This window comes from Blennius ocellaris (genome assembly GCF_963422515.1).
Source record: "Blennius ocellaris genome assembly, chromosome: 20".
NCBI lineage: Eukaryota > Metazoa > Chordata > Actinopteri > Blenniiformes > Blenniidae > Blennius > Blennius ocellaris.
The window spans coordinates 8,438,999-8,463,937 of NC_137669.1; the positions used below are offsets into that span (position 1 = coordinate 8,438,999).

Genomic DNA, 24,939 nt, shown 5'->3' on the forward strand with positions numbered 1-24,939 from the left:
TATATGTTAAATATTTCCAATTCACTCATCATGTAAACTCCCAAAGTTTCACTTGACATTTCGTGACGGATGCTTTCTCTCAAAAACCTTGTTTCTTCGTACATTTTCTACATTTCTCTCGAGGTTTACGACAGGTCACGCGCCATTCGATCCCGAGATTCAAATCTTTTCTTATCCTCCAAAAGCCTCCGATTAAGAGCAGCGCGGTTTCCAAACACTGGAGGAGCCCTCTCACACTTTGAACCCCCCTCAGTCAAAGTTTTAAAACAGAAGTTACTGATCAGAGCTGAAACCAGTTAGCAGCTCACCTGGTTTCAGATGAACCGTGAAGTGTGAAAGGTGGTCTGTCAGCTGGAGAATTAAAAAGATCAAGCCAAAGCTTTCGGTTCAGGGCCGAAGCCGAGATTTGAAGGACCACCAGCACAACAGAAGCCTTCGGAGATCAGCAGATAGCTCTGGAAAATTGTAAATACTGTTTCATGGCCTACATGCATGTATGAGTTTGGAAGTAATACTTGTGTAAATTCAAGTACCTTAAAATACAACCATAAGTACTTGAATTTAATGGCGTCCACTGATGTGAATGTCTATTATTATTATTATGTTTGTTTATTTCTTTACATTCTTTCAGTTCTTGAGGCATCTTCACCTCGAGTGGGCCGGACCGCTAAAATAGTTGCCATGATAATTTTTGAATTTAAACTTTAAAGCTTAGTTTTTTAGTATAGAGTATACGTGATGATAAAGCTCATATTTTCACAAAACCAAATAAATACTGCTGAAAATTATTACGATCTCAACTTGTAGACAATATTAATGAATCCTGCTGGTTCAGAAACTTCTCCTACAGCTGTTGCATTGTGCTTTTTTTGTTTTCTACAAACACCCTGACAGTATGGATCTGCGTGATATTTCAAAACAATCAAATCTGTCAAAGTGCCAAACTGGCAAAAATCACACATTTTTCATAATTTATAGCTTTAAAAAGCTTCTAGGAGTGGATTTCTTACTATATTTACTATACTGAATCCCGCTATCGTACTGTTTTATATCCTGAACTGTATCGAAAGTTACATAATTGGAAAATAAAAGTAATAATAAATGCTATTTGTAGTGCACTGTAAACTCAGAAATCTCAGTGCGACACAATATGCCAATAAATAATCATCAATCAAAAGTCATTTAACGTCATAAAAACCACAAAACAGTGCTCAAAATAGGCTGCATGGTAAGTTTGAAAGACACATGGATGTTACAAAATGTTAAATATTACTGCAGGCTGATTGGTCTTTTCTGTGGCTCGAGTTATTGTCTCACATCAAGGTTTAGTCGAGTTAAAAAGTGTGTAAAATCTGTACAATCTGACACACTGCAACATAAACCAGCTCAGTTGAATTATGTCACAATATAGACCTCCTTCTCTCCATATGGTGAGTGTTTGATTTCCAAGTGACAGTAACGAGGTCTTAGCACCTACTCTGTTACACAGTTATGCGCTCACATATTATTGCGTCCTTCCTATCATGGCTTATAGCTCTATCATCTGCACATATACACTGGTGACATGTTTCCATGAATTATTCGAGTGTCGACAATGCCGCTATCGTGGTCTGGTATTTCAGGCTGTAGCTGCTGTGTAAACCTGAGGGATGATCGCTCTAATCTTCACAAGCTCATAAAGAAAAAAAAATACAAGCAGCGAGAAGATAAACAGAGGCAGGATCAACTTGAGTCCCGTTTCTTGAAATGTTGCAGAAAACAGCGGCCGACGGCAAACGTCAGGAGATCATCGTCTTGGATTCTAAAAGAAGCAACGCCATCAACATCGGGCTGACGGTCCTGCCGCCGCCCCGCACCATCAAGACGGCCATCCTTAACTTCGACGAGTACGCGCTGAACAAGGAGGGCATCGAGGTGAGCGGGCCACACGAGTCTTTCCCCTAAAACCCGCCACCAGCAGACCGACACCGTCGACTGTACCTCTGCGTCTTCCCGCGCAGAAAATCCTGACGATGATCCCGACCGAGGAGGAGAAGCAGAAGATCCAGGAGGCCCAGTTAGCCAACCCCGACGTGCCGCTGGGCTCCGCCGAGCAGTTCCTCCTCACCCTGTCCTCCATCAGCGAGCTCTCCGCCAGGCTCCAGCTCTGGGCCTTCAAGATGGACTACGAAGCAACGGAGAAGGTTTGTTCAGAGCGGCAGAAACCGTCAATTCCAACGACGTTGGCACAGTGTAGGAACCTTACCCAGAATGAAATAGCATGCAGCTAGTCCTCGACACGAAAGAAGACATGGTTGAAAGAAGAATGAATCGGAGGGACGTTCAAACCGAAGCCATTACCCCTATACACGTTTATGGGGATTGCTTAGTTAGTAAAAGTGGTTTCGCGAAATCAGAAACAGATATATGCAAGTGAACCCTCCGCCATAGAGGCTTTGGGTAAATGTGCAACGCATGTGTGCTTTGTTGTGTACGTCCTCTACCCGCGTCAATAAGTATCAACATCCCTTCAGTGCAGGCAACATCCGCAAAACATCAACATAGTTACGACGTAACATCATAACAAAATATGCACGCTTATTAGCAGCGCCTCGTCTTCCCCTCCTTCTCGCACACCATGTTTTTTTGTTGGGTTTTTTTTTTTACATCCAGCAGGAGAAGTTCAAAGTGGGAACCCGGAGAATAAGAAACATGCCGTCCCTCTGTTGCTGTCCTGTGAATTTTACGGCTTCCAGCAGGATGCGTTTGTCTTTAATCTCCCCATGCGAGGCGCGTTCTGCCGGGCGGCGGCGCTCCCGCCCCGCCTCTGTGTCGCGGTTTGGTCAATTGGATGTTTAATGGAGGGCAGCATACCGTGCAGACACACAAACACGCAAGCAGTGAAGGCTGACCCTCGAGACGTCCTCACATGACCCTCAAACACTCCAGTGTGATGGCAGTGGAGGTGCACCTGCTCGCCGCGGAAGAAACACGTGCGTCTTAATGAAATCCTCTAATTACAGGAAGTGGCAGAGCCTCTGCAGGATCTGAAGGAAGGGATGGAACAGCTGGAGAAGAACAAAACACTTCGCTACATCCTCTCCACGCTGCTCTCCATCGGAAACTTCCTCAACGGCACCAGCGTGAGTCACACTTTGCGCTCTGCCTGTTGTGGAAATTATATACACCGTCAGGGGTGGGGATTTAACGAAGTGTGACTTTTCCAAGCTCGTGAGGTGTTGATTAAAAATTACATCACATATTTACAACTGTAATTTAGCTTGAGATGAACCTCGAGACGGTCCTGCAGACGTCTGCTTTGATTCAATAATTATGGTGCTTGTACGTTGCAGGCGAAGGGATTCGAGATGACGTATTTGGAGAAGGTGCCCGAGGTGAAGGACACGGTCCACAAGCAGTCGCTTCTCCATCACGCCTGCTCGATAGTCGTTGAAAACTTCCCGCAGAGCACCGACCTGTACTCCGAGATCGGAGCCATCACACGTTCTGCAAAGGTATGACGAGACTGTGACGAACGTTGGAAAAACTGAGCGTGCCCTTGAGCTGCTCAGCCCGTTCAGAAAAGCAGTTATTGTAAAACTGAAGGTGATTTCACGTAAAGAAACAAGTTTAATAAAGGCGACGAGACACGCTTCAACATTTAGTTAGACCTTGTTCAGGATGTGCTGCGATTTCCCCTCGGGATTGAATAATAGAACACAAACTTGATTTGTCCCGCCCCTTCTCAACATAAACCTGTCAATTTAACTCTTTTATACATTCTATTTTATTTTTGGAGACAGTTCCATTTCACATATGAACACAACCTTGCTTGCTCCTGACTGGTTATACACACAAAGACCATGGTGCAAAATGTAATTTTTGTATTTTTGCTCAAAGTTTGAATTATATCTCAAACATAATCCTTTTTTTTATTTCAATACTTTATAACTAAAATATTTTAATTTCTGTTGGAAATGCCTGGTGTTGTTAAATGCTCAATATATAGAGCTCCAATAAGTATGTATATTTATATGCCAGCTCAGGGTGCTGTTATCCAGTGGAATATATATATATATATATATATATATATATATATATATATATATATATATATATATATATATATATATATATATATATATATATATATATTTTTTTTTTTTTTTTTAATATACAGAATAAATAAAGATTATGTTTCTCTGAGGAAATTGAGATGTTTATATTTTGTTTCCAGCAATTATTCCCAAAAATCCCTAGTTGCGATAAATATCCTTCGTTAATATTCTGAAATAGTGTTTGTTTGTCGGTTGAACTCCTTCAACGTTCCATCAGGTGGACTTCGACCAGCTGCAGGAGAACTTGTGTCAGATGGAGCGGCGCTGCAAAGCCTCGTGGGACCACCTGAAGGTGATCGCCAAGCATGAGATGAAGCCCCAGCTGAAGCAGAAGATGTCCGACTTCCTCAAAGACTGCGCTGAGAGGATCATCATCCTCAAGATTGTTCACCGCAGGATCATCAACAGGTAGTTTGACCTCGTCGGCTTTACAAGGGGCTTTACGACGTCGACCGAGGAACGCTGCCGTTCACCCTCTTCTCCACCTCCTGTCGTTTACAGATTCCATTCGTTCCTGTTGTTCCTCGGCCACCCGGCCTACAGTGTGAGAGAGATCAGCGTGCACAGGTTCAGTAAAATCCTCAGCGAGTTCGCGCTCGAGTACCGGACCACTCGAGACCGCGTCCTGCAGCAGAAGCAGAAACGGGCCGATCACCGCGAACGCAACAAGACCCGAGGAAAGATGATCATGGACGTCAACTCACCTGTGAGTGCCTCACACACACACACACACACAGACACACACACACACACGCACACACACACACACACACACACACACACACACACACACACACACACACACACACACACACACACACACACACACACACACACACACACACACACACACACATTTTGTTCCTGACCTGTTCTATGACCACTCTTTCTTCCTCCTGTAGTCTGACGACGAAGAGGAGCGTGAGATAGCAGCGTGTATCAGCCTATCTGTATGTGTGTGATTGCGCGTGTGTGTGTTTGTGTGTGAGTGTGTTTGTGTGTGTGCATGAATTCACTAACTCAGGGGTATGCAACTATTACAATCAAAAAGGTCATTTTAGTCCTCCTCTTATAAAAGCTTATCTGCCTGGAGTTGCTATAAAACTTATGGGATCATTAATTTTAAAATAACGCAGCCAAATCTCTTTTTTTTGTATTTACATTTTTGCCTATACTGTATGTTTTTGTTCTATTCCAAACACTTAAATAGTAACTGCTTGTATTTTGTTGTTTGCTCATTTTTTGTAGTGACCTAGTAGGGGACAATCAAGAAAATAGAGTTAAATCCTTTTATTTTCAGTGTTTATTTGTCACCTTAAATTGCACAATGACAGTCTATTTGAAATGTGGTCTCTATTTCTTCACATTTAATTTTGTGAAAGTTGCATGGATCCAATACAAAGTGGATGTTGTTCTTGACATGAATGCTGCAGACCCCTGCACTAACTGCAATTAAATCAATTTATTTGAACGTGGGGTTTTTTCTTCCTTAACTACTGATTGAACCTGAAACTAATAGAATTTAGCATACACAATAAACAGGTTGGATAGTTCACGACGGACATCATTATTAGGAGTAATGCTTTATTACTGCAACACCACTACTTTTACTAGTTATGTTTGCTTTTCTCTACAGTGCAGGAGAGGCTATAAGTATTCGCTTTCTCTTTAGCTTTCATTCTGTTTATTATTGAACAGGTGTTGCGAGGTGTTTTGCATGGCTGCTGGAATGAACCTGAAAGAAATGTGCCAACTAACTGATGCCACTTTGCCTGAACTCGAGGAGTGAAACAGACGAGTGACTAAAACGAGCGGCAACACAAGCTGACCCTCTTGAATCCCGTCTCCCCTCAGCAGTGTGCTCGGTACGGCTCCGGCAGCGGCGGCGGCGGCGCCCCCTGCGACAGCCAGGAGAGCGAGGAGCCTCAGGGCCTGGGCCACGCCGAGGACGCCGCAGAGCACGAGAACATGAAGGCGGTGCTGAGGACCAGCCTCGGCGGCGGCGACAAGGAGGGCGGCGCGGTGCCGGGCCTCCGCACGAGGACCAGATCACGACCTGGGCGGGGAGGTGAGGATCCCGCCAAAGCTTGTTGGAGGGCGACTTGAGAGGGCGTCTCTTTGCTGAGATTCAAAGCTTTGTCGACAGGTCGCACCATGCAGGCGTGGACGCCGGCCGTGGAGGACACTCAGGTCTGTGGGGACGACGCGGCCGACGAAATCATGGAGCGTATAGTGAGGTCAGCCACTCAGGGTCCAGGAACCAGAGCCCAGCCCAGAGAGAGGAGGAGATCCCGGGCCAACCGCAAGTCATGTAAGACTTTTCTTTCTTTCATCAACGACTCATTATGCAAGAAAGGCTTTCTTTTAATGGCTGTGACAGTTTCGAGGATTTCATTCAGCTTGCTCCAGTTGTAACTCTTTGAATCTGATCCTCTTATTTTGGGATGAAAAGTGAGTGAAATTCAAAACGATTATCTTTTATTAGATTTAAAACTGTTGCTATGAGTCTAAAAAAATTATTTTAATTAGAAATGATCCTATCTTGCTCATTTGCTGCAACTTCTCATTTGAATGTTTGCGACTGTAGTTTAATTTTCTTTCCACTGGGGGGCAGCAGGCAGCTACCAACTATTGTAAACTCAAGGCATTAGAATTAGAGATGCAATGGTTGTAAGTGGTGGTTAAATGTTAGAAAAGAAAATACACAGCGACACATTCATTGACTGTCTCGTCTCTCCTGCACGCAGTGAGACGGACTCTGAAAAACGGGCTCACCGCGGAGGAGGCGCTGGCTTTAGGGCTGACCGATTCTCCGGACGGACAAATGTGATTTTTCCTCCCGCCCCCGGCCACTGAGACACAACCCGCCGACATTCGGCGCTCCCTGGAGTCGTTTTCCACGAGCCCCTCCAGGCTGCTGCCAGCTGCTATGACCGCCTGTTTCTGAACGAAGGAGCTGCTGTTGTTTCTGTCCTATTCGGTACAGCAACAACAAATAGAATTCCAGGAGAAAGAAAAGAGGACTGGTGGTATAAATTTGGAATGGAAAACGGGAACTGCAACTTTGAATCAGTCCAAAAAGTTTTGCTGTTGTTGTTGTTGTTTTGCTTGTGAGTTTTACGCAGCTGTTACGTCACATTCTTCCACTTATTTAAGCTGTAAAGCTGAGGAGAAATCACACACACACACACACACACACACACACACACACACACACACACACACACACACACACACACACACACACACACACACACACACACACACACACACACACCCACACACACACACATAAACACACACCCACACACACAGAGGGTGAGAGAGCAAGTTCTCTGCAATGACAAGCATGGCTGATTTTTGTAGAAAGGTTTTCTATCGAGTGCCTTTCATTTCAAAGGGACAACGCTGTACCTGCGTTTTTGTTGTTGTTGTTGTTTTTTAATCATCCCTCTCATATATACACACCCCCTGCGTCCCCGATGAGTCACAAATGTCTCGTTTCCAGGTCAAGTATTAACTTTCAGTATTTATTTGCAACGCTCTGACATCTCGCACCTTAAAGAACGTCAGTAGTCCCTCGTGCTGAAATGAGGAACTGTCTGTAAATTGTAAAAAGAGAAGAAAAAAAAAAGGATTTAAGCTTTTTTTTAAAGAAAGATTATGAACCTATTTTGAAGGACTTGTGGATAATTCTGCAAAAAAAAAGACAAACGTGTAAATGCCCTCGTCAGCTGCCAAGTAGAGACTCCTCTAGTTCTACAGTGTGCATGTTTAGTGCCAGTCCTGCTCTGTATTATTTTTGTAATTTCTGTAGAAATTTGTATCATAGAACGAATCGAAAGAGGTTTTTTCTGTGAATTGTAATTTAAAATAAATAAAAATAAATAAAATAAAAAATCTTTCTTGTGGCAATCTAAGAGTTTTTGCTATTAGAAAAAACAACTGGGAAACACGTCGGATCACTTGAAATGCTGTGTGTACACTTTCTGCAATAAAATGAAATAAAATGTAAAAAAAAATCCGAAAATTGTCTGTTTATGGATGGTTATGTCTTTTGTTCTTTAGATTTTACAGACTCTACAGGTTTAAAAGCTTCTTGTCTCATGAAGCTCAGTCAAGTTTGGCTCCGGCCACAATAAAAATAATAAAAAGTGAACTGAAGCCATGGACTTCGGAACCATTGGATTAATGAGATGTTGTAAACTAGAAAAACTGCAACTCGAGTGTTCGCCTCACTTTGCTCTGAGGATTGTGTGCGTGTGTGTGTGTGTGTGTGTGGTTCTGTATCCATGGCCAAGTCGATGAGTCTGTTGTGGGGAGCTGGATCCTGTCCCTGCTGGCGCCTGATGATCACCCTGGAGGAAAAGAAGCTGCAGGGCTACAAACGCAAGCTTCTCTCCTTTGAGAAATTAGAGCACAAATCTCAGGAAGTCATGGAGATCAACCCCAGAGGACAGGTGAGAGACGAGAAGAACAATCTACATTTAAACCGTTGAAGAAATAAAGACACAACAAGTCGTCTTATTCACTGGACAGCTGCTTTTTTTTTTTTTTAATTCATGCTGATCAATTAATCATTTATCATTTAAAATTATGCCCGGAGGGGATAATCATGCTTAAAGTAACTAATCTTCTCCTGCTTCGATGCAGTTTAATTACACAGAATATTCTTGACTAATAAACAAATCATGAAAAACATTGCATACATTTGTATTAAATAATCATGATAATGCACATTAATATTCATCTTTCACTTTTACAGTCTATAAATATAAAAAAGTATTTTTTATTACTTATTCGGCCGTGATGATGTTTGATATTACAGGTGCAAGACTTAAATAATACTTGTGATCAGATATTTCAGTCTTCTAATCACGTCTTATTATTTGGAATCATCACATTTTCTTTCTTTCAGGTTCCTGCCTTCAAACATGGAGACAACATAGTGAACCAGTCGTTGGGAGCGTGTTTGTACCTTGAGGTAAAAGACACGGATGTTGACTGTCAATCAGTTTCTCTCTCAGTCTTTGAAGATACAAATAAAAGAAACAATTCCTATTTCTCTCCTGTGTCAGAATCAATTTAAATCTCAGGGAAACAAGTTGATTCCTGACAGTCCTGCAGAGCAAGCAATGATGTACCAACGCATGATGGAGGGCCTGGTCCTCACCGAGAAACTTGGTGAGTCGCTCCCATGAATACGAACAATCCTGAAGACTATGATGCAGAAGAAAACGTCATAGAGGAGCTTCCAGATCGTTGTCCAAGCGTTTCCGCTCCCGTTGAGATAAAGCAGGTCAGGGACGACGCCATTTTCCCAGAAAGGCCATCAAACACGATCTCCGTCTTTATTTCAAAGTGAATCTTCACAAAATGAACTTCACATTAATGTTATTTGACATTTCTAATTGTGTCTGATTTCTGTTAGCTTTTGTTTATGTCAGCTGTTTATGCCCGTTTCTCTTTATTTGTTGTTTTCTGTCTCTTTCGTTTAGTGTCACAAGAAGTTTACAAAGGGTTGAGTTAATATACCCATTGCACATAATGTTGAACTCAATAATAATTTAATTGAAATAAGCTCTCAAAGCACAAATCTGTGGATAAAAAAAAAAAAACTTGAGGAAAAACCTGCTGCCATCTTGGACATCAGAAGCCATGTTGACCTGACTTTTCAAAATAAGAGATCTGTGATGTTGAAATTCTTAGATTTGGTAATCTACTACGACTGGTTGGTCCCTGAGGGGGAGAGACACGACTCCGCCATGAAGAGAAACAAGGAATCTCTGAGCATTGAACTCAAACTATGGGAGGGATACCTGCAAAATGTAAACATACACACATGCGCACACACACAAACACCAACACACACGTACAGAAACACCCATATTCATGTGTGTTCTGCTTGCAGGTGGCTGCAGGCTCCTACCTCGCAGGGGCCTTCTCTTTAGCCGACGCGGTCGGATTTCCAAACATCGCATGTGCATTTCGATTCGGGTGGGTGATTGCTCCGTCTTTGCTTGAAGAGTTTGGTTTTTGTTTGTTTGTTTTTCCACCGATGTGATGGACGGCCTTGTGTCTTCCCTTTAGGCTGTCTGTTGAACGTTACCCCAAACTGGCCAAATACTACAGCCTGCTGAAGGACAGACCCAGCATCAAAACCAGCTGGCCTCCACACTGGATGGAAAGCCAGCAGGGATTTGAGGTCCTGAAGGACCTTTGAAAGAACCTAAACAAAACCGTTGTTCAAATCAACATATTGAACACAGGCCTATTGTCTGAAATCAATAAAAACTTTGATTGATTCAATCTGTTATTTTTGTATTTCTTCATAAAGTGATAATGAATGGAGGTTATTGTGTGTGTTACTAATTTCTTGCACAGTTTAAAAAAATATTTGGCACCTTAAACGCAACTGCACATGGCAGCAATGCTCATGAAACCCATTGCAAAGAAAGCATTTTTCTTCTGTACTAACATGTGCACATGTATGAAAGACAGTCCACACAGTTTAGCTGAAAAACTGAAATCAAACTGTAACTGAATATGACATCTTCAGTCCTCCTGCATACTACTGGGAAAATTGCCTATGATGAGTCCCAAAACAGTTCAAAATATATATGTGAGGTTAAGTGGCGTCAGCATGAGTGTATGTCTGACCTGTCCAGGTGTTTCCTGTCTTCGCCCTTATTGACCTGGTATTGGCTCCAGTGCACCATAATATAAGGATATTAGCAGTATAGAAGATGGTTGGATGGGTAAATGCAGGTATTTGTGGAGCAAAGCCAGCTTTTGTCTTTGGCAGAATGAGATTAAAGTATTGAGACTATTTAATCAGTTTGTTGCTTCTATTTAGTTGCCTTACTGCACATTGTTGTTAATTTATCTCAGTTCATTGTATTATTTTAAGGGAACACTATTTAAAAGATAACTATGTCTATTTGTTACTGTTTCTGTGTTACTCTGTTTTATTCTGTTGGGGTGCCACACTTTTCAAAATAAAAGTTTAAAAAATAAAATACTTTTTGATATTGCAGTTTCAACTTCCATCCAGTAGTCGTCACTATGCATTGGCATCAAAGCTTATAAAGCTTGATAAATCCGTGAGGAGAGAAGCAGACAGTGTTTCGGATCGAGTAGTTTCCCTGCTAAATGGTGACCAACTTCCTGTTGTGAGTCGAGCAGTACGCGGGACGCGAGAGGAAGTCGGTCACCAGTTAACAGGGAAACCACTTGATCCGAAACACCGGCCCGTTAATACGTGTTGACTGCAGACTGTCCAGAGGTGAACGCGTGAACTCACTACAGAGTACAGCGAATAAACCATGGCCAAGAGCATGACTCTGTTGTGGGGCTCCGGCTCCCCGCCCTGCTGGAGGGTGATGATCGCCCTGGAGGAGAAGAACCTGCAGGGATACAACCAGAAGCTGCTCTCCTTCGATGAAATGGAGCACAAGTCCGAGGAAGTGTTGGCTCTGAACCCGCGAGGACAGGTGGGCGGTCCACTCCGTCAGCAGGCCAAACCCCAGTTGACACTTGTCACGTTTAAACATTGTCATCATTTAAACATGCATGCTTACACTTAGAATATTAATTCTTAATTCCATGTAATCACGGACTGGACGCGTGCAATTCGGCTGTAATTCCAAAACATTTTTAAATGATCATGGATTAAATTTCATTCCTCTGAATTCCTGTGTTTTAACTCTCATAACTAGATAAAGTAGTGTTGATAATGTTTCTACAAACCTTATGCATTGTAGTTTTTCGTTGTGAATCCTGTATTTAGTTGATACATCTAAGTAGAGTTGGTATTTTATCCACCTGAACAGTCAGATTAAACTTGATCCTCAGTAGAGTCACAATGCTGCAACCTTACTCGGGTGTCTTTGAATTCCTTAAAAAAATAAAGCAAACCCTGCAACAAAAACACTTGTTTACCTTAAATTGTGGTCTATCAGAGATCAGTCTGTGCCTTCCCTTGTATGAATGGAAAATTAAGTTATATCAGTAAATATCTCTTGAAAGCTCCTCTCAGAGATTACTCAGCATGCATTATCATGTCTAAAATTATTTCAAAAATATTATCAATCACTTAAATACGTTTGGAGTGAGACACTGATAAATAATGTATCTACTGTGGAAAATCAAAATACAAAATATATAGATCAAAAATAAATAAATACAAATACTGCAGTAAAATATGAGTGGTGGGACAAATAAAAGAAATGTGAAATAAAGTTCTGAATAACTTGATTTGAAAAAAAGAACCCAGCTTTCTAAACATACATGATGTGTTGATAAAAGTTTTTTTTTCAAATAGTAGACAATTCCATAGTTTGAAGGCCATCAAGTCTGAGTAGGTTGTGTAATTTTCATTATGTTAATGTTGAAAATAAAACCATCCAGTATTCCGTGAATAATTGATACCCTTTCAGCTTCCCACCTTCAAACATGGAGACACCGTCGTGAACGAGTCCTATGCCGCCTGTTTCTACTTGGAGGTGAGGAATCACTGAATCCCTGTAGTTCGACTCACACCGACACTTTAACTGTATTCACTGTTTCTCTTCTTCATTGCAGAGTCAGTTCCAGGCCCAGGGAACCAAACTGATCCCGGAGACTGCAACAGAACAAGCGTTGATGTACCAGCGCATGTTCGAGGGTCTCACCTTCTACGACAAACTCAGTAAGACGAGTGACGATAAGGCCGGAGCGTCGGCTTCAGCTTTCACTTTAATCAAACTCCACGTTTATGACAGTTTGACACGTCATCTCAAGGTGACTTTGAAGTCGGTGCAGGAAGAGACACACTTTGAGTTGCATAAGCATTTCTATTGGCAGCACAGTTTCAGCCAACTGCCAGCGGAGGATGAGTAAAGAAATAATTTACGTTACATATTATGAAAATTGAGGTGTGGGGGGGGGGGGGGGGGGGGGGGGGACACGCCTTCATATTTTACTGGCAGTTGGTTGCACAATTTAACCCTATAATTTGCACAAAGTGTGAAAAGCGCTGGACCGTTTTTGCCCATATGTGACTCGTATTTGAATTAGTTTTCCGTCCTGCATTAGTATTTAGGTTAATTGAGAATTCACATTGGAATCAAGTCGTACTGCAATTGCGTTTTGAACACTTTGGGACAGACAAACATGGCTGCAGGCGGTGTCAAAAGAAAACATTTTCTAAACGCTAAAACAGTCGTGGTTGATATTCCTCTCCTTTTTAGTGTCTTTTAAAGCCACTCACGTCACAATAGATCATTAGATTATTGTTGGAATATTTTAAGTTTTACACTTGACCATAACTTTGTCAGTTCTGACTGCACAACTATAGAATCAATAGCAACAGTTGTTAATGTAATACATTTGTCCTTCTTCAATGGACTAAACCCATAATACAAAAATACGCAACTTAAAAATACCCCAATTTAATCCAATTCAATTCAACTAATATGGTGGATGGGATCATACTCATTCATACAATGCAGTATTTCCTTTGAATTTTATGATTTATTGACAAATTAATACATTATTGGCTTTACTACATTAATGATTGCCAATAAATTGTTTTGATGGTTGTTTACACCCGTATTTACTTCCATGAAGACGTCTTCAAGTTAATTTTTAGCAGCATTGTCAGTATAATGTCAACAACTGTGATGAAAGAGAAGTGATCTTGGCCAATAAAGCTGAATTAATCATTAAGACATTCGGTGCGAACACAAAGTAGATCATTTGTGACCTCTGCTTCTTCAAACCAAGCACACCAATCTGCAGGGTTGTCCAACGTCCAATCATTTAAAGTTTCCCTTCACTATTCTGACTCCGACTCAATTCAATGTCGACCTTCTTATTCATGCCACATGATCGCAGGATGGACTGGCTGCATGCACCAAAAAGCCTCCAAGACGAGACGGTCACGCACTTCTGTGATGTTCAAATTCCTCTCGTCTCAGATGCGGTCATCTACTACGACTGGTTCGTCCCCGAAGGGGAGAGGCACGAGTCGGCTCTGAAGAGGAACAAAGAGGCTCTGACGACTGAGATCGCGCTTTGGGAGGGTTACCTGAGCAAGGTGCCTGCGTGAAACTTACAAACACACTGTTTTGGAATGCATACTCACCCCCCCCCCCCCCCCCCCCTTTCTCTTTTCAAGCTCCCTCCAAACTCCCACCTGGCTGGACCGTCTTTCTCGCTGGCCGACGTGACCGTTTTCCCGACGGTGGCTTATCTGTTCAGATATGGGTGAGGAGACGCGAGGCCGATGGCAAAACCCGCACAGAGAGGAAGTTTGTTTGCGGTTTAAGTTTGTGCAATTCTCTGTGTTGTAGGATGTGTGCAAAACGGTATCCCAAACTGGGGGAGTATCACGCCCTGGTGAAGGAGAGGCCCAGCGTCAAGGCCAGCTGGCCTCCACTGTGGCACGAGGACCCGCAGGGCCACGACACGCTCAAAGACATCTGATGCGTCTCTCGACGTCTGTTCGTCTGAAATGCAGCTTTGCTAATGACACAAGTGCAGTAGCTGGATTTCTTGCAGTTCATCGTTGCTCACTGCCAAATCTGTCAAAAGTAGGCGATCGACCAGCTTTGTTCAGTTGTAGTTGTAGTTACAGGCTTTGACAGGAGGCGAAACACCACGTGTCTCCTTTGTTTATCCCACAGCGACCTGCTGACTCGTAGCAGGACACGTCCGTCTCTACATTTCATTCCTCAATTAATATTATCACTACGTTGTCACAGTAACCCTTCCCTGCTGCTCAAGACTAATAACTCGTGTCTCCTTTGTCGTGGTGGAGGAGGAAGTCGGCCTGGCCCTGGCGACCCCCCTGGTTTGTCATTTGAAATGTTTTCAAATGACACTGCATAAATCAGAGTGTTCAATATCGTCTCCTTTGCATTTCATGGCGCTGTGTTCATCCATGTCACTTCAATTAAACAAAACGCGTGTAGCAGATTCATGCGTGTGGTTTCTTTTTAACCTCATGCATTTTCGTCATTACTCACCCAACTTCAGTCAGTTTTGAAGGAGAAATTTGCCGATTCACTCAGTAGACGTCGGTTAAATCCAAATCGCATCCAGAACGAATGGTATTGTCTTGATTATGCACAAATGGTCATGTGATTGGCATTTACGTGTCGGATAAAGACAATTGCATGCTTTGAACCTTCCCTGCCCACCCCTTCAATAGTGTTATATGATGAATAATAAAGTAGATTTCAGACTTTTCCCTCCATGTGAGCTAAAACGGCAACTTACCGTACCTACATCAGCCATGACATTATGACCTCCTGCCTAATATTTGTTAGCTCTTTTGAGGGATCAAGATGTAGCGTCTATCTCTTGGAGGGCTGCTGTTGTTTCCGACACCAAGACGTTATCAACACATTCTTCAGGTCCTGCAAGTGACAAGGTGTGGCCTTGAGGTACTGGACTCGTTTGTCAAGCACATCCCACAAATGTTCAGTAGCAATGGTGACAAACATCTTGTCCAACAGACCAATATCTTTTTTTTTTTTTTTTCCCTGAATAAAAAAAGCTGCTCTTTTCTATTCGATGTCCTGTTTTAGTGAATTAGCAGACATAAAACAGGACTGAGACTTTAAACTAAACAGGTAATTCCTGCTGTGACAGTTTGCAAACAAAAGCAAAACAACCGTTCTCCATTGGCATTTGGTGGAACGTGGAGGTCAGGTCAAACTTGCATTCCTCAAACCATTTTTACATCGTGGCAGGGAATATTGACCTATGAACAGAGGCCACTGCTTTTAATTACAAAGTTTTACAATGTCTGAATTGTTGGGTAGAAGGCATGTTTCAAAGGCGACATTAATGGCAGGACCACTGGTTTTTGCAGTATAGCATCGTCCAAAGCACCATTCTCTTTGCTTTGAGGCTTGTTCCACCGGTAAAGCAACACACACATCGGAGTGATGCCAATAAAAAGATTAACGATCATAGCAGGAAATGGTTCTGATGATTACATGGTGCGTTTAGGCAGATGGGCAGGGTTCGTGTACAGTAAGCTGTGTTGCACGGACACCTCTTTGTCAGTCTCGTCAATAATTTATACGGCTCATCTGTTGGATTGGATTACATGAGCCCTCACTAACTACGTATGTACATCAGTTTGCCTTTGTTGTGAAGCCACCACCACCACCAGGTCACAGCTCCTCGCTTGAATGCTTAGAGACCGGCGACACCTCGCAAGAGCTGCAGTTTTGGAAATATGACCCAGTTTTCCAACCAACACAATGAGCTCTTGTCAAACTGCATCAGATCTTAACACTGGTCCATTTCTCCTGCCTCTTGAGCCATCTACTATAAGGGCAAACAAAAATGTTTGCTTAGTGTCTAATATATTGAACCTACAAATCCTTCTCTTTACCCGGCCGTGCTTTTTGTGCTCAGTTGTCGCCTGTTAATTGTAGTTGTATTGATATTGCATAGTTAAAAAGGTTTTAAAGGGTGTCCAGTTTCTGCTAAACAAAAGAATGAGGCCAGGAATCCTAAAATGAGCGAGCATCTATACAAAATGTGCTGAATCATGATGAAACAAATGAAAAGAAAAGGGAGGAGGACATCAAATATTTATCGAAACGCTTCAAGGGATGTATGTCGGGCACCAACCAGAAGGTTGAGAGTGTAAACAGCATTTTATTTGGTCTTCATTGCATCAATGAAAACATGTTCAAGTCATGCTCATGAGGCAAAATTGAAATGACCTCTTTTACACAGACACACCCTCTGGCAAGGAGGTGGGAGTGTTGGAATAAAGACTGGGCCTCATAAAAAAGAAAAAGAAAGAAAGACATGGGGTTTTCATATATCTCTTTTATTCTTACACTCACCAAGGTTCTCTTTAAATGCAACAACAAGGGAGAGAGGCAAAGATAGAAAAAAAGAAGCATTACACATTAGCCAGAGCTGCATTTTATTTCCACGTGCAGTTATTTTCAGTATCCTGTTGATACTGGCTGCTGCTCAGGGACACATTGCCCAGAAATCAGGGAGAGGCTCACTGATAATAATAAAAAAGCTTCCAGTTCAGGAATGACAACTTCTTTTTCTTTAACTGTACAGATCCAATGTGATAAAACAAATTAACAGGCGGTGTCAGTTACACTCAACTGACATTGTGATTGTTCTTGAACAACTCCTGCGCCTCAACTCCTATCGTCTCCTGTGTGTGTTCAGAGGTGAACGAGAAGTGCTGAGTCATGATGATTTTCCAGATGCAGATGCAGTGGGAGCAAGTTAACGACTGGTGGCACGTATTGCAATTGCTGGATTAAACTTATTGTTGTTTGTTTGTTTGTTTTTTAAATTTGTATGCTGTTTCTCAAAATATCGCAAAAAAAATAAATAATTGACGTTTTCATGAAATAACCGAATAAATGAGGTTACCTGTGTAATCATTTTTTCCAGAAGCACAGGAAAAGTACACTTTAACACTAATACGACTTTTTCCAGTTTGCTGCACGCTTTTTACGCACGTTTTTTTTTAAACATGCAAAAGCTTGAATTTAGTAAATCTGTGCATGAATAGCAATTCAAATGTGTAGACAGTAGTGTATTTGGTTTCCTTTCCTGCATAAAATTGTCTGTTTTTTAGTGTTTCCCTTTTTGATTGTCGCACATAGTTGCGTAACGAACTATAACCAAAGATTTTCAACACAGCGAGATGAATCACTCTCCCACATGCATGACTTCAGGTTTGATGCATAATCTGCACACAAAAACCCCCCAAACAAACAATAAATTCACGTTTTACGTTTATTGAATTTTATAAGCATACAGTATCGTTTCATTTTCACAGGTAGGTAATAAAAGAGTTAAGTCACAAGTTTCTTATGTCGTGCATTTTTGTTGATTAAAAAAAAAAAGTAGGATGAGACTTCCCTCCACCAAACCCGGATGTGGTGGGTGGGGACTGGTTATATAAGAGCAGGCGTCTCTGGCGTTACACCTCCGCTCTTCACCAACTCCTCTCCCAGGCTCAGCAGGTAGGCAACGCGCGCAAGGAAACCAAACCAAACAAAAGCCATGGCCGCCAAGGATATGACTCTGCTGTGGGGCTCCGGCTCCCCGCCCTGCTGGAGGGTGCAGATCACCCTGGAGGAGAAGAACCTGCAGGGGTACAAGCAGGAATTGCTCGCCTTTGATAAAATGGAGCACAAATCCCCGAAGGTCATGGCCATCAATCCCAGGGGTCAGGTAGGTTCCATGCACACACTTAAAATCACCGCGCAGCCCGTGTGCATTGCCTCCAAACCCGCTCCTGGAATGCACTTTTACAAGTACAAGAATTTAAACGTTTGTTTGTTGACATTATTATTGATTCTCAACCTTTTCTTGAAGCTTCCTACCTTCAAGGTTGGACAAAAGGTCCTGAATGAGTCCTACGCTGCCTGCCTGTTCCTGGAGGTGAGAAACTTGTGCAGCCAGTCTGCACCAAGGCGTTAATAAGTCAACTTCTCTTGTTAACAATGCCGAGAAACATGACACCATAGAGGAGGGTGGGGAAAAAAAAGAAAAGAGAGACCTGATGCTGCTCTTCATAACCCATGTTCTTTTCATGCCTGTGACAACAGAGCCAGTACAAGTCCCAGGGGAACAATCTGACCCCTGACTGCCCCGATGAGCTGGCCAAGATGTACCAACGCATGTTTGAGGGTTTCTCACTCGGCCAGAAATTGGGTAATTCACCTCTGACATGCCCAGATGATTTATTCAGATTTGCAAAACCTGTTCATCCTGTATCTTTATCAGATGATGGGACTTTCCTTTTTCTTTTTTTCTTTTCTGTAATGGCACTTTTAACTTTAGGGAACTGTTTGAAGTCCACGCAGGAGCTGCTTTTTCCTCAATAAACACCCTTTTTATGTTGCATCATTTGCAGCCCGTTTGGGGAATTGCATATGGCAACAGCCTGATATCGTCTTTAATCGTCCTCCTTCGTGCCACCATGTGATCTCTTCCTGTGAGACCTTATCGGTTGAAAACACACAACGGTGCACTAATGAGCAGTGCATTCATACAATGACTCACTGCGGTACAGGCCTCGGCGTCGAGGGGCCGTGTGTTAATCCCACAAAGGGTCACATGCTCCAGCCGAAGAAGTTGAAAGTCGTACGATGTATGGCCCTTCATTTGTTTGAGGTGGGGCGGGGGAAAAACCCAAAACAAAGCCAAATTCCTGTTAAAACTGATTACATAACCTCATCCTGATTGAGACAACACACTGATTTACAGGAAAAGGAGAGCCTTCAACCTAAAAAAGTGGATGTAATGTAATTTACACAGTTTCATACATGAACATTGAAAGCTGCATTGTTGTTGTTGTTCTCCAGGTGATGTCCTCTACTACACCTGGAAGGTCCCAGAGGACGAGAGACACGACTCTGCTGTGAAGAGAAACGAAGAGGCTCTGACCACTGAGCTCAAGTTTTGGGAGGGATACATGGTAAGACTAAAAGACTGGATGACTTTTTTTTTTTTTTTTTATTAACACCAAACTGATGCAAACATGAAAGAACTGTAAAATAGGTCAAAGTTTATGGTTGGTTGTGAGAAGTTGCATGAGAATATTCTCAGGAACTAATATAAATAGGAATGCGAGTTCAGGAGGTTGCACGCATTTAAAATGTGTCTATAAATCTATAGTGTCAAACAAGATGAGGTTTCACTATTTTCTTCTCCGTTCTTTTAGCCAAGTTCAGGTTTCCTGACAGGAAAGACCTTCTCACTGTCTGATGTGACCATCTTTCCCATGATTGCTTACCTCTTCCGCAACGGGTAAGTCGATTTGAATGATTCCTGTGGCTTGAAAAGACTCAAAGATTATTTGACAAATGCGTCTCATTATCTTGTGTGTGTTTGTTTGGTTTTTTTGCAGGTTATGCCCGATGCGCTACCCTAAAATGGCCAAGTACCACAATGACCTGAAGGACAGACCCAGCATCAAAGCCTCCTGGCCTCCGACCTGGCTGGAGAACTGCGATTGTCAGACGGGGCTGAAACACATCTGAGATGTGCAAAGACTCATCGGTGATTCCCCCCCTCCCATTTACAAAGCTGAAGTCTCTGCTGTGATGGAAACATTTGTTACTCAACCAAAGATGACTAATTTTCTACGGCATAAAATACAATAAAGCGGTGAATTTCACTGGTGTTTTACTGTGTTGATTTATGGGTCGATGCCCAGACGGCGTTTCTTTAGGATATATATCCGTTCTCTTATTTTAGTGATGCATCATGAGTCTCCGGTCAGTTTAAAAGCACAGTGCAGAGACTACAGGCCAATAAATGGAGTGCACACAAACTTTTGAGTATATTCCATTACATTACACCATAAGTATAATGTTTAATCATTGCATGCATTTCTACAAAGTACTGGCCTTTTTTTTTAATAGTTCAGACTCTTGATGGGCTTGAATGGTTATCTGGTTCTATTTCAGTAAGGATAATTTACCATGCAATTAATTTAATAAAATGACCATTCTGATGATTATTCTCTTTATAAATTAATCAAATGTTTTTGGAAAACTTTTTCAAATGTTTATTCAAGCCTCATGAGAAATATGATTTGAATATAACAAACTAGATATCAGAGGTGGTTAAAATAAAACATTCGAGCCTAAAATCATATCCATCAGCATTCCCGTTATTGTTGTCCTCCCTGCACCTTCACAGTTTGAACAGCAGATGTCACGAGACTCGGTAGCCTCTACACTTGCTCTGATTTCAGTAACATGATTCAACTCCTGAAAATGTACAAGATCAGCTATGTGAATATGCTACAATTCAGTGAAAATAACAAATGCACGTGTGACGTTTTACACTCGACCTTTCTGGTGCAACGTGGACAAATGGGGAGTGAAGGGCTTTGCTTCTGGGCCCAGAGCAGGGGGAATCAAACAAGTGAACTCCTACTTGCTCCTCACAGCCTCCTAACCGAAAGGCTAAAGAAAGTGTCCTCAGATCCGGCTGCCTGGTGAAGTTCTATTTGGATCTTCAAACGTCATAACCACCACACATGTTCTATTTTTTTCTCATTGCACCATGCCACAAAAAGCACAAACTCAAAACCTCAAACAGATATAAAAAGCTGCATACATTCTTGTATACAATTTAAAAAATTCAGATTACTGGACTGACATTACAGCACAGTGGAGGATTTTACTATGGGCTAAGTGGGCAGCTGCCCAGGGCGCAGACTGCACAGCCGTGCACCGACTCAGACACGCCTCGTGACTGCGCCCCCTGTCTGCGCAGACAGCTGTCAGCTCATGCAGTTGAAACCGGACACAAACTGTTAGGGTTACTCTTTTATTTATCGACTTGTAAACAAACACAAGCAGATGCTGGTTTACTTGAAATAACAGTTAGTCTGAGTTTAGTGAAAACAGAAGTTATATCAGGTATATTTTCAAATCTCACGTCAATGCATCTTTCAAAGCATCTTAAAATTCTTTGATAGAAACCTAAAAAAAAAAAAGAAGTGCAAAATAAACTGCTATTTTTCAAGGTTAGATTAGATTAGATTAGAAGACTGTCGTTGAATCAACAATGAATGTACAACTAGAGCAGACGTTCAATCCATTGATCAAAGTGCATTTGCAGAGGCTCTACTTAAACTGAAATTGTGCTTCAGGACTCTGGAGTTCTCTGTGGACCTTCAGCACAACACCGAAGATGATCAGCCACTGGGTTTTGTTGGGTCTGCTCTCCCTCTGCAGCCTTTCCTCCAGTCAAGGTAGGATTCTGCAATATATATATATATAAGATATATCATCATGTGACATGAACATCTACTTTCAAAACACCCTGAAACCCATTTCTGTCTCCCCCACCTCTGCAGAATGTAATCAACAGCTTCTGGAGAACATTGATTTCCCGGGAACAGACATTAAATTTGTCTACTCGCCCGACGTGGACCACTGTCAGATGATGTGCACACAACACTCTGCCTGCCTGTTTTTTACTTTCGTTCGAGCTGATTGGATCAGAGACAACCGGTAGGCGAGAGGCAAATACTGACCAAGTGCATGTGGATATACGGGTACATCTCAAAAAAATTGAATATCGTGAAAAAGTTTAATATTTTTTGTCTCTCATTTCAGAAAGTGAAACTCATATATTATATAGAATCACTACACATAGATAGAAATATTGCAAACCTATATTTCTTGTAATTTTGATGATTATAGCGTAAAGATAATGAAAACCTAAAATTCAATGTCTCAGAAAAAAAGCCTGACATTTCAGTTTAAAACACTTTTTTTTGATAGGTCTTATATAAGAATTAGAACATCACATCTGTGATGTTCTAATTTTCATGATCTGTAAGCCATAATCATCAAAATCACAAGAAATAAAAGCTTGGAACTCCTATTTTATATAATACAAATATATTATAATATAGGAGTTTGTTTCACTTTCTGAAATGACAAAAAATATTGAGTATTTATTTATATAGTTATTATATACAAACGAGAAAAAAAGAGACACTCATCCAAATGAGTAATCCCGAGATTACTGGACATGCACTTCAATTTCACAATATGTGCATTACATGCTCGAAAAGTGGTTAGGAAGCAGTATAACTTTTTTAATCCTACCCCTTTACATATTTATCGTTGCCAATCACACAGAATATATATATATATATATATTTCTTATCTTAATTCATGTCAATGTTGTTTTATTCTCAGCCTAAATAAGACAAACAGTGAGGATTTATCTAGACAGATTGCAGCCCCTCTACCAATTGATATTCTAATTTCTTGAGATGTTCCTGTACATGGCTTCAATTCAGAGTGCTTTCAGGAAGAAAAAAAAAAAAAGAAATCACAGCATACTGTATATGGGACACTTTACCAAACCATGTTTGTGGGTTATGAAATGACTAACCTTTTGCCGTGTCTGTCTGATTTTACTGTAACTATGACGACGCTCACTCCTTTTGACTGCAAATAGAGAATTACGTCATTTAAACTGGGAACCAAACTGTTTGGCCCTTTCTGCAGGCATTTCTACTGCTACCTGAAGTCCACCCCCACAGGAACACCCAACAAGCAGACCCAACTGATGGGTGTCACCTCCGGCTACGCCCTCAAATCCTGTGACATAACCCAGCGTAGGCTCTTCCACCCAAACCATCTCAAACACCTTTAAGTCGACCATGACTGCACATATTTTTTTCCTCACATGCTCTCTGTCTGTTTCCAACGTCTGGATCAGGGCCTTGTCTGCCAAAGGTGTATCAGAACGTCGACTTCCCAGGGGCAGATTACAAATCTTTTTTCACAGCCGACTATGAGGAGTGTCAGAGAGCATGCACTCATGATCCCGGCTGTCACTTCTTCACTTTTGTGAATGATTTATTCACAACACCAGCAAATATAAGGTAAAAATATTTAGAGACAATATGGATGTCACACTGTTAGTCCAGGTTAAGAAGACAAGGGTGCTGCAGAGAAACAACGTCATGTATTCAGTGGAAAACAAACAGCAATAAGGGTGCCGAGAATTAAAAAGCATGAAGCTGTCAACCATTTAACATTAGTTTATATAAGATATATGATACAACACAATGACATAATATCAGGTACATCATTAAGTAGCTACTATAAGACCATAACAGAACCAAACAAACATGCCACGACATATGTTGACATTTAAATGACAGAACTAAGTTATTGAAAATAAATGAAAGTGCAAGCTTTCTGTGCAACATGATCTTTCACTACGCTCATGTATCCTGATGGCAGCTTCAAAAATGTTGCAGCCACTTCTGAGTTTGCTTGTTCCACCCAGAGATTATACTATGCACTCATTCAAACCTAAATTGCACCAGAGTTTGTTTAAAGATCAATGGAAAAGTGATTTTGAAACGGCGCATTTGTTTAGTTGGCACCAGGGTTCAGACTGCTGTGTTCATACTTCAGCAGCTTTGGTTTGTTAATTGGACCACATTTGACGAGTTATAGAACATGTCCTTAACCTCATGCCCTGTTTTCCTGCCAAATTGGAGGAAATACAGGTTAACAGGTGAAATGTCGACAGTATATCTATTATCTACAGTAGCAACCCTATGATGTTGAAAGCTGCTCAATCAAACAGTGATTCTCTTCTTGTTTTGCTCAAGGTATAAGTGCCACCTTAAATTCAGCTGGACTATACCAAGGCCTTCAAATCTAGAAAGGCAAAATGGTTTAGTGTCTGGATTCTCACACGTGACCCCACCAGCAACCCCAGGTACACCGGCTCTCACAGGCGCCCATCACATCTCCATACAAGGGTCCCGGCGGGCGGATGAGCATATTTAATTTTATGTTATTTGCTTTGTACAGACTGTCAGACCAAGATCTTTCCGAATACTGACATCCCAGGATCTGACATCGGGCAGGTGGACGCCGTCTCAACAGAACATTGTCTGGCTCTGTGCTCTGCACATCCATCCTGCACCTCCTTCACATTTGTCAGGTAAAGTGTTTGTTTTCGATCTCCCTGCACACTGTGGGGTTTGACTCACAGGAATTTGTGTGTGGACACTTATCTTGAATTCAGAAAGGGAAACACGGTGTATCCCCAATGTCAATCACCTTCTTTGAATTATTTTGCAATTCAGATGCCCTAAAGTTTCAGTTCTTTGTTTAATATGCTTTATTGATACCTCACATTGTGTGGAGGTATGGGGGGGATACTTATGCAATACATATGCAAGATCATTACAAAATTTTATTCTGTGAAACAAGAGCAATGAGAGTCATTCACTTGGTTGGTTTTAGTAAACACACCAATCCACTATTTTTACAATCTAAAACTTTTAAAT

The 24,939-nt window shown here is 41.7% G+C and overlaps 3 protein-coding genes across 7 annotated transcripts in view; all 3 read left to right on the forward strand.

Moving 5' to 3' along the window:
- The window catches only part of fhod3a (formin homology 2 domain containing 3a), a 48,965-nt gene extending 40,966 nt beyond the window's left edge, over window positions 1-7,999 (forward strand). For 2 of the 5 annotated variants that reach the window (XM_080516061.1, XM_080516065.1), the window contains 10 exons: window positions 1,756-1,914; window positions 2,001-2,183; window positions 3,003-3,122; window positions 3,333-3,494; window positions 4,315-4,505; window positions 4,599-4,803; window positions 5,000-5,047; window positions 5,952-6,165; window positions 6,244-6,408; window positions 6,845-7,999. In XM_080516061.1, coding sequence (XP_080372187.1) covers window positions 1,756-1,914; window positions 2,001-2,183; window positions 3,003-3,122; window positions 3,333-3,494; window positions 4,315-4,505; window positions 4,599-4,803; window positions 5,000-5,047; window positions 5,952-6,165; window positions 6,244-6,408; window positions 6,845-6,927 — 1,530 coding nt within the window. In that variant the 3' untranslated portion in view covers window positions 6,928-7,999. The remainder of the gene's footprint in view (window positions 1-1,755; window positions 1,915-2,000; window positions 2,184-3,002; window positions 3,123-3,332; window positions 3,495-4,314; window positions 4,506-4,598; window positions 4,804-4,999; window positions 5,048-5,951; window positions 6,166-6,243; window positions 6,409-6,844) is intronic. The other 3 variants (XM_080516062.1, XM_080516063.1, XM_080516064.1) reach the window with 3 other exon arrangements.
- A 390-nt stretch (window positions 8,000-8,389) lies between these two features.
- Window positions 8,390-10,320, forward strand: gstr (glutathione S-transferase rho; the record flags this gene model as incomplete). Its single annotated transcript, XM_080515796.1, has 6 exons — window positions 8,390-8,557; window positions 9,016-9,081; window positions 9,176-9,281; window positions 9,807-9,925; window positions 10,009-10,094; window positions 10,188-10,320. The coding sequence occupies 6 exons, from the start codon at window positions 8,390-8,392 to the stop codon at window positions 10,318-10,320; spliced, it is 678 nt and encodes a 225-aa protein (XP_080371922.1).
- Window positions 10,321-11,343: 1,023 nt separating this feature from the next.
- LOC308144400 (uncharacterized protein) lies at window positions 11,344-20,268 on the forward strand. Its single transcript, XM_080515510.1, has 12 exons — window positions 11,344-11,590; window positions 12,536-12,601; window positions 12,681-12,786; window positions 14,057-14,175; window positions 14,257-14,345; window positions 14,432-14,561; window positions 18,111-18,317; window positions 18,462-18,527; window positions 18,695-18,800; window positions 19,454-19,566; window positions 19,813-19,898; window positions 19,999-20,268. The coding sequence occupies exons 1-12, from the start codon at window positions 11,423-11,425 to the stop codon at window positions 20,129-20,131; spliced, it is 1,389 nt and encodes a 462-aa protein (XP_080371636.1). The 5' UTR covers window positions 11,344-11,422; the 3' UTR covers window positions 20,132-20,268.
- The last annotated feature ends 4,671 nt before the right edge of the window (window positions 20,269-24,939 follow it).

Bases quoted from the DNA above. Each gene is read 5' to 3' on its own strand.
- LOC308144400 (XM_080515510.1), top strand. From the start codon at position 11,423: ATGGCCAAGAGCATGACTCTGTTGTGGGGCTCCGGCTCCCCGCCCTGC. The intron at 14,176-14,256 runs GTGCCTGCGTGA...TCTCTTTTCAAG, and splicing joins GGGAGGGTTACCTGAGCAAG to CTCCCTCCAAACTCCCACCT. The intron at 18,801-19,453 runs GTAATTCACCTC...GTTGTTCTCCAG, and splicing joins CTCACTCGGCCAGAAATTGG to GTGATGTCCTCTACTACACC.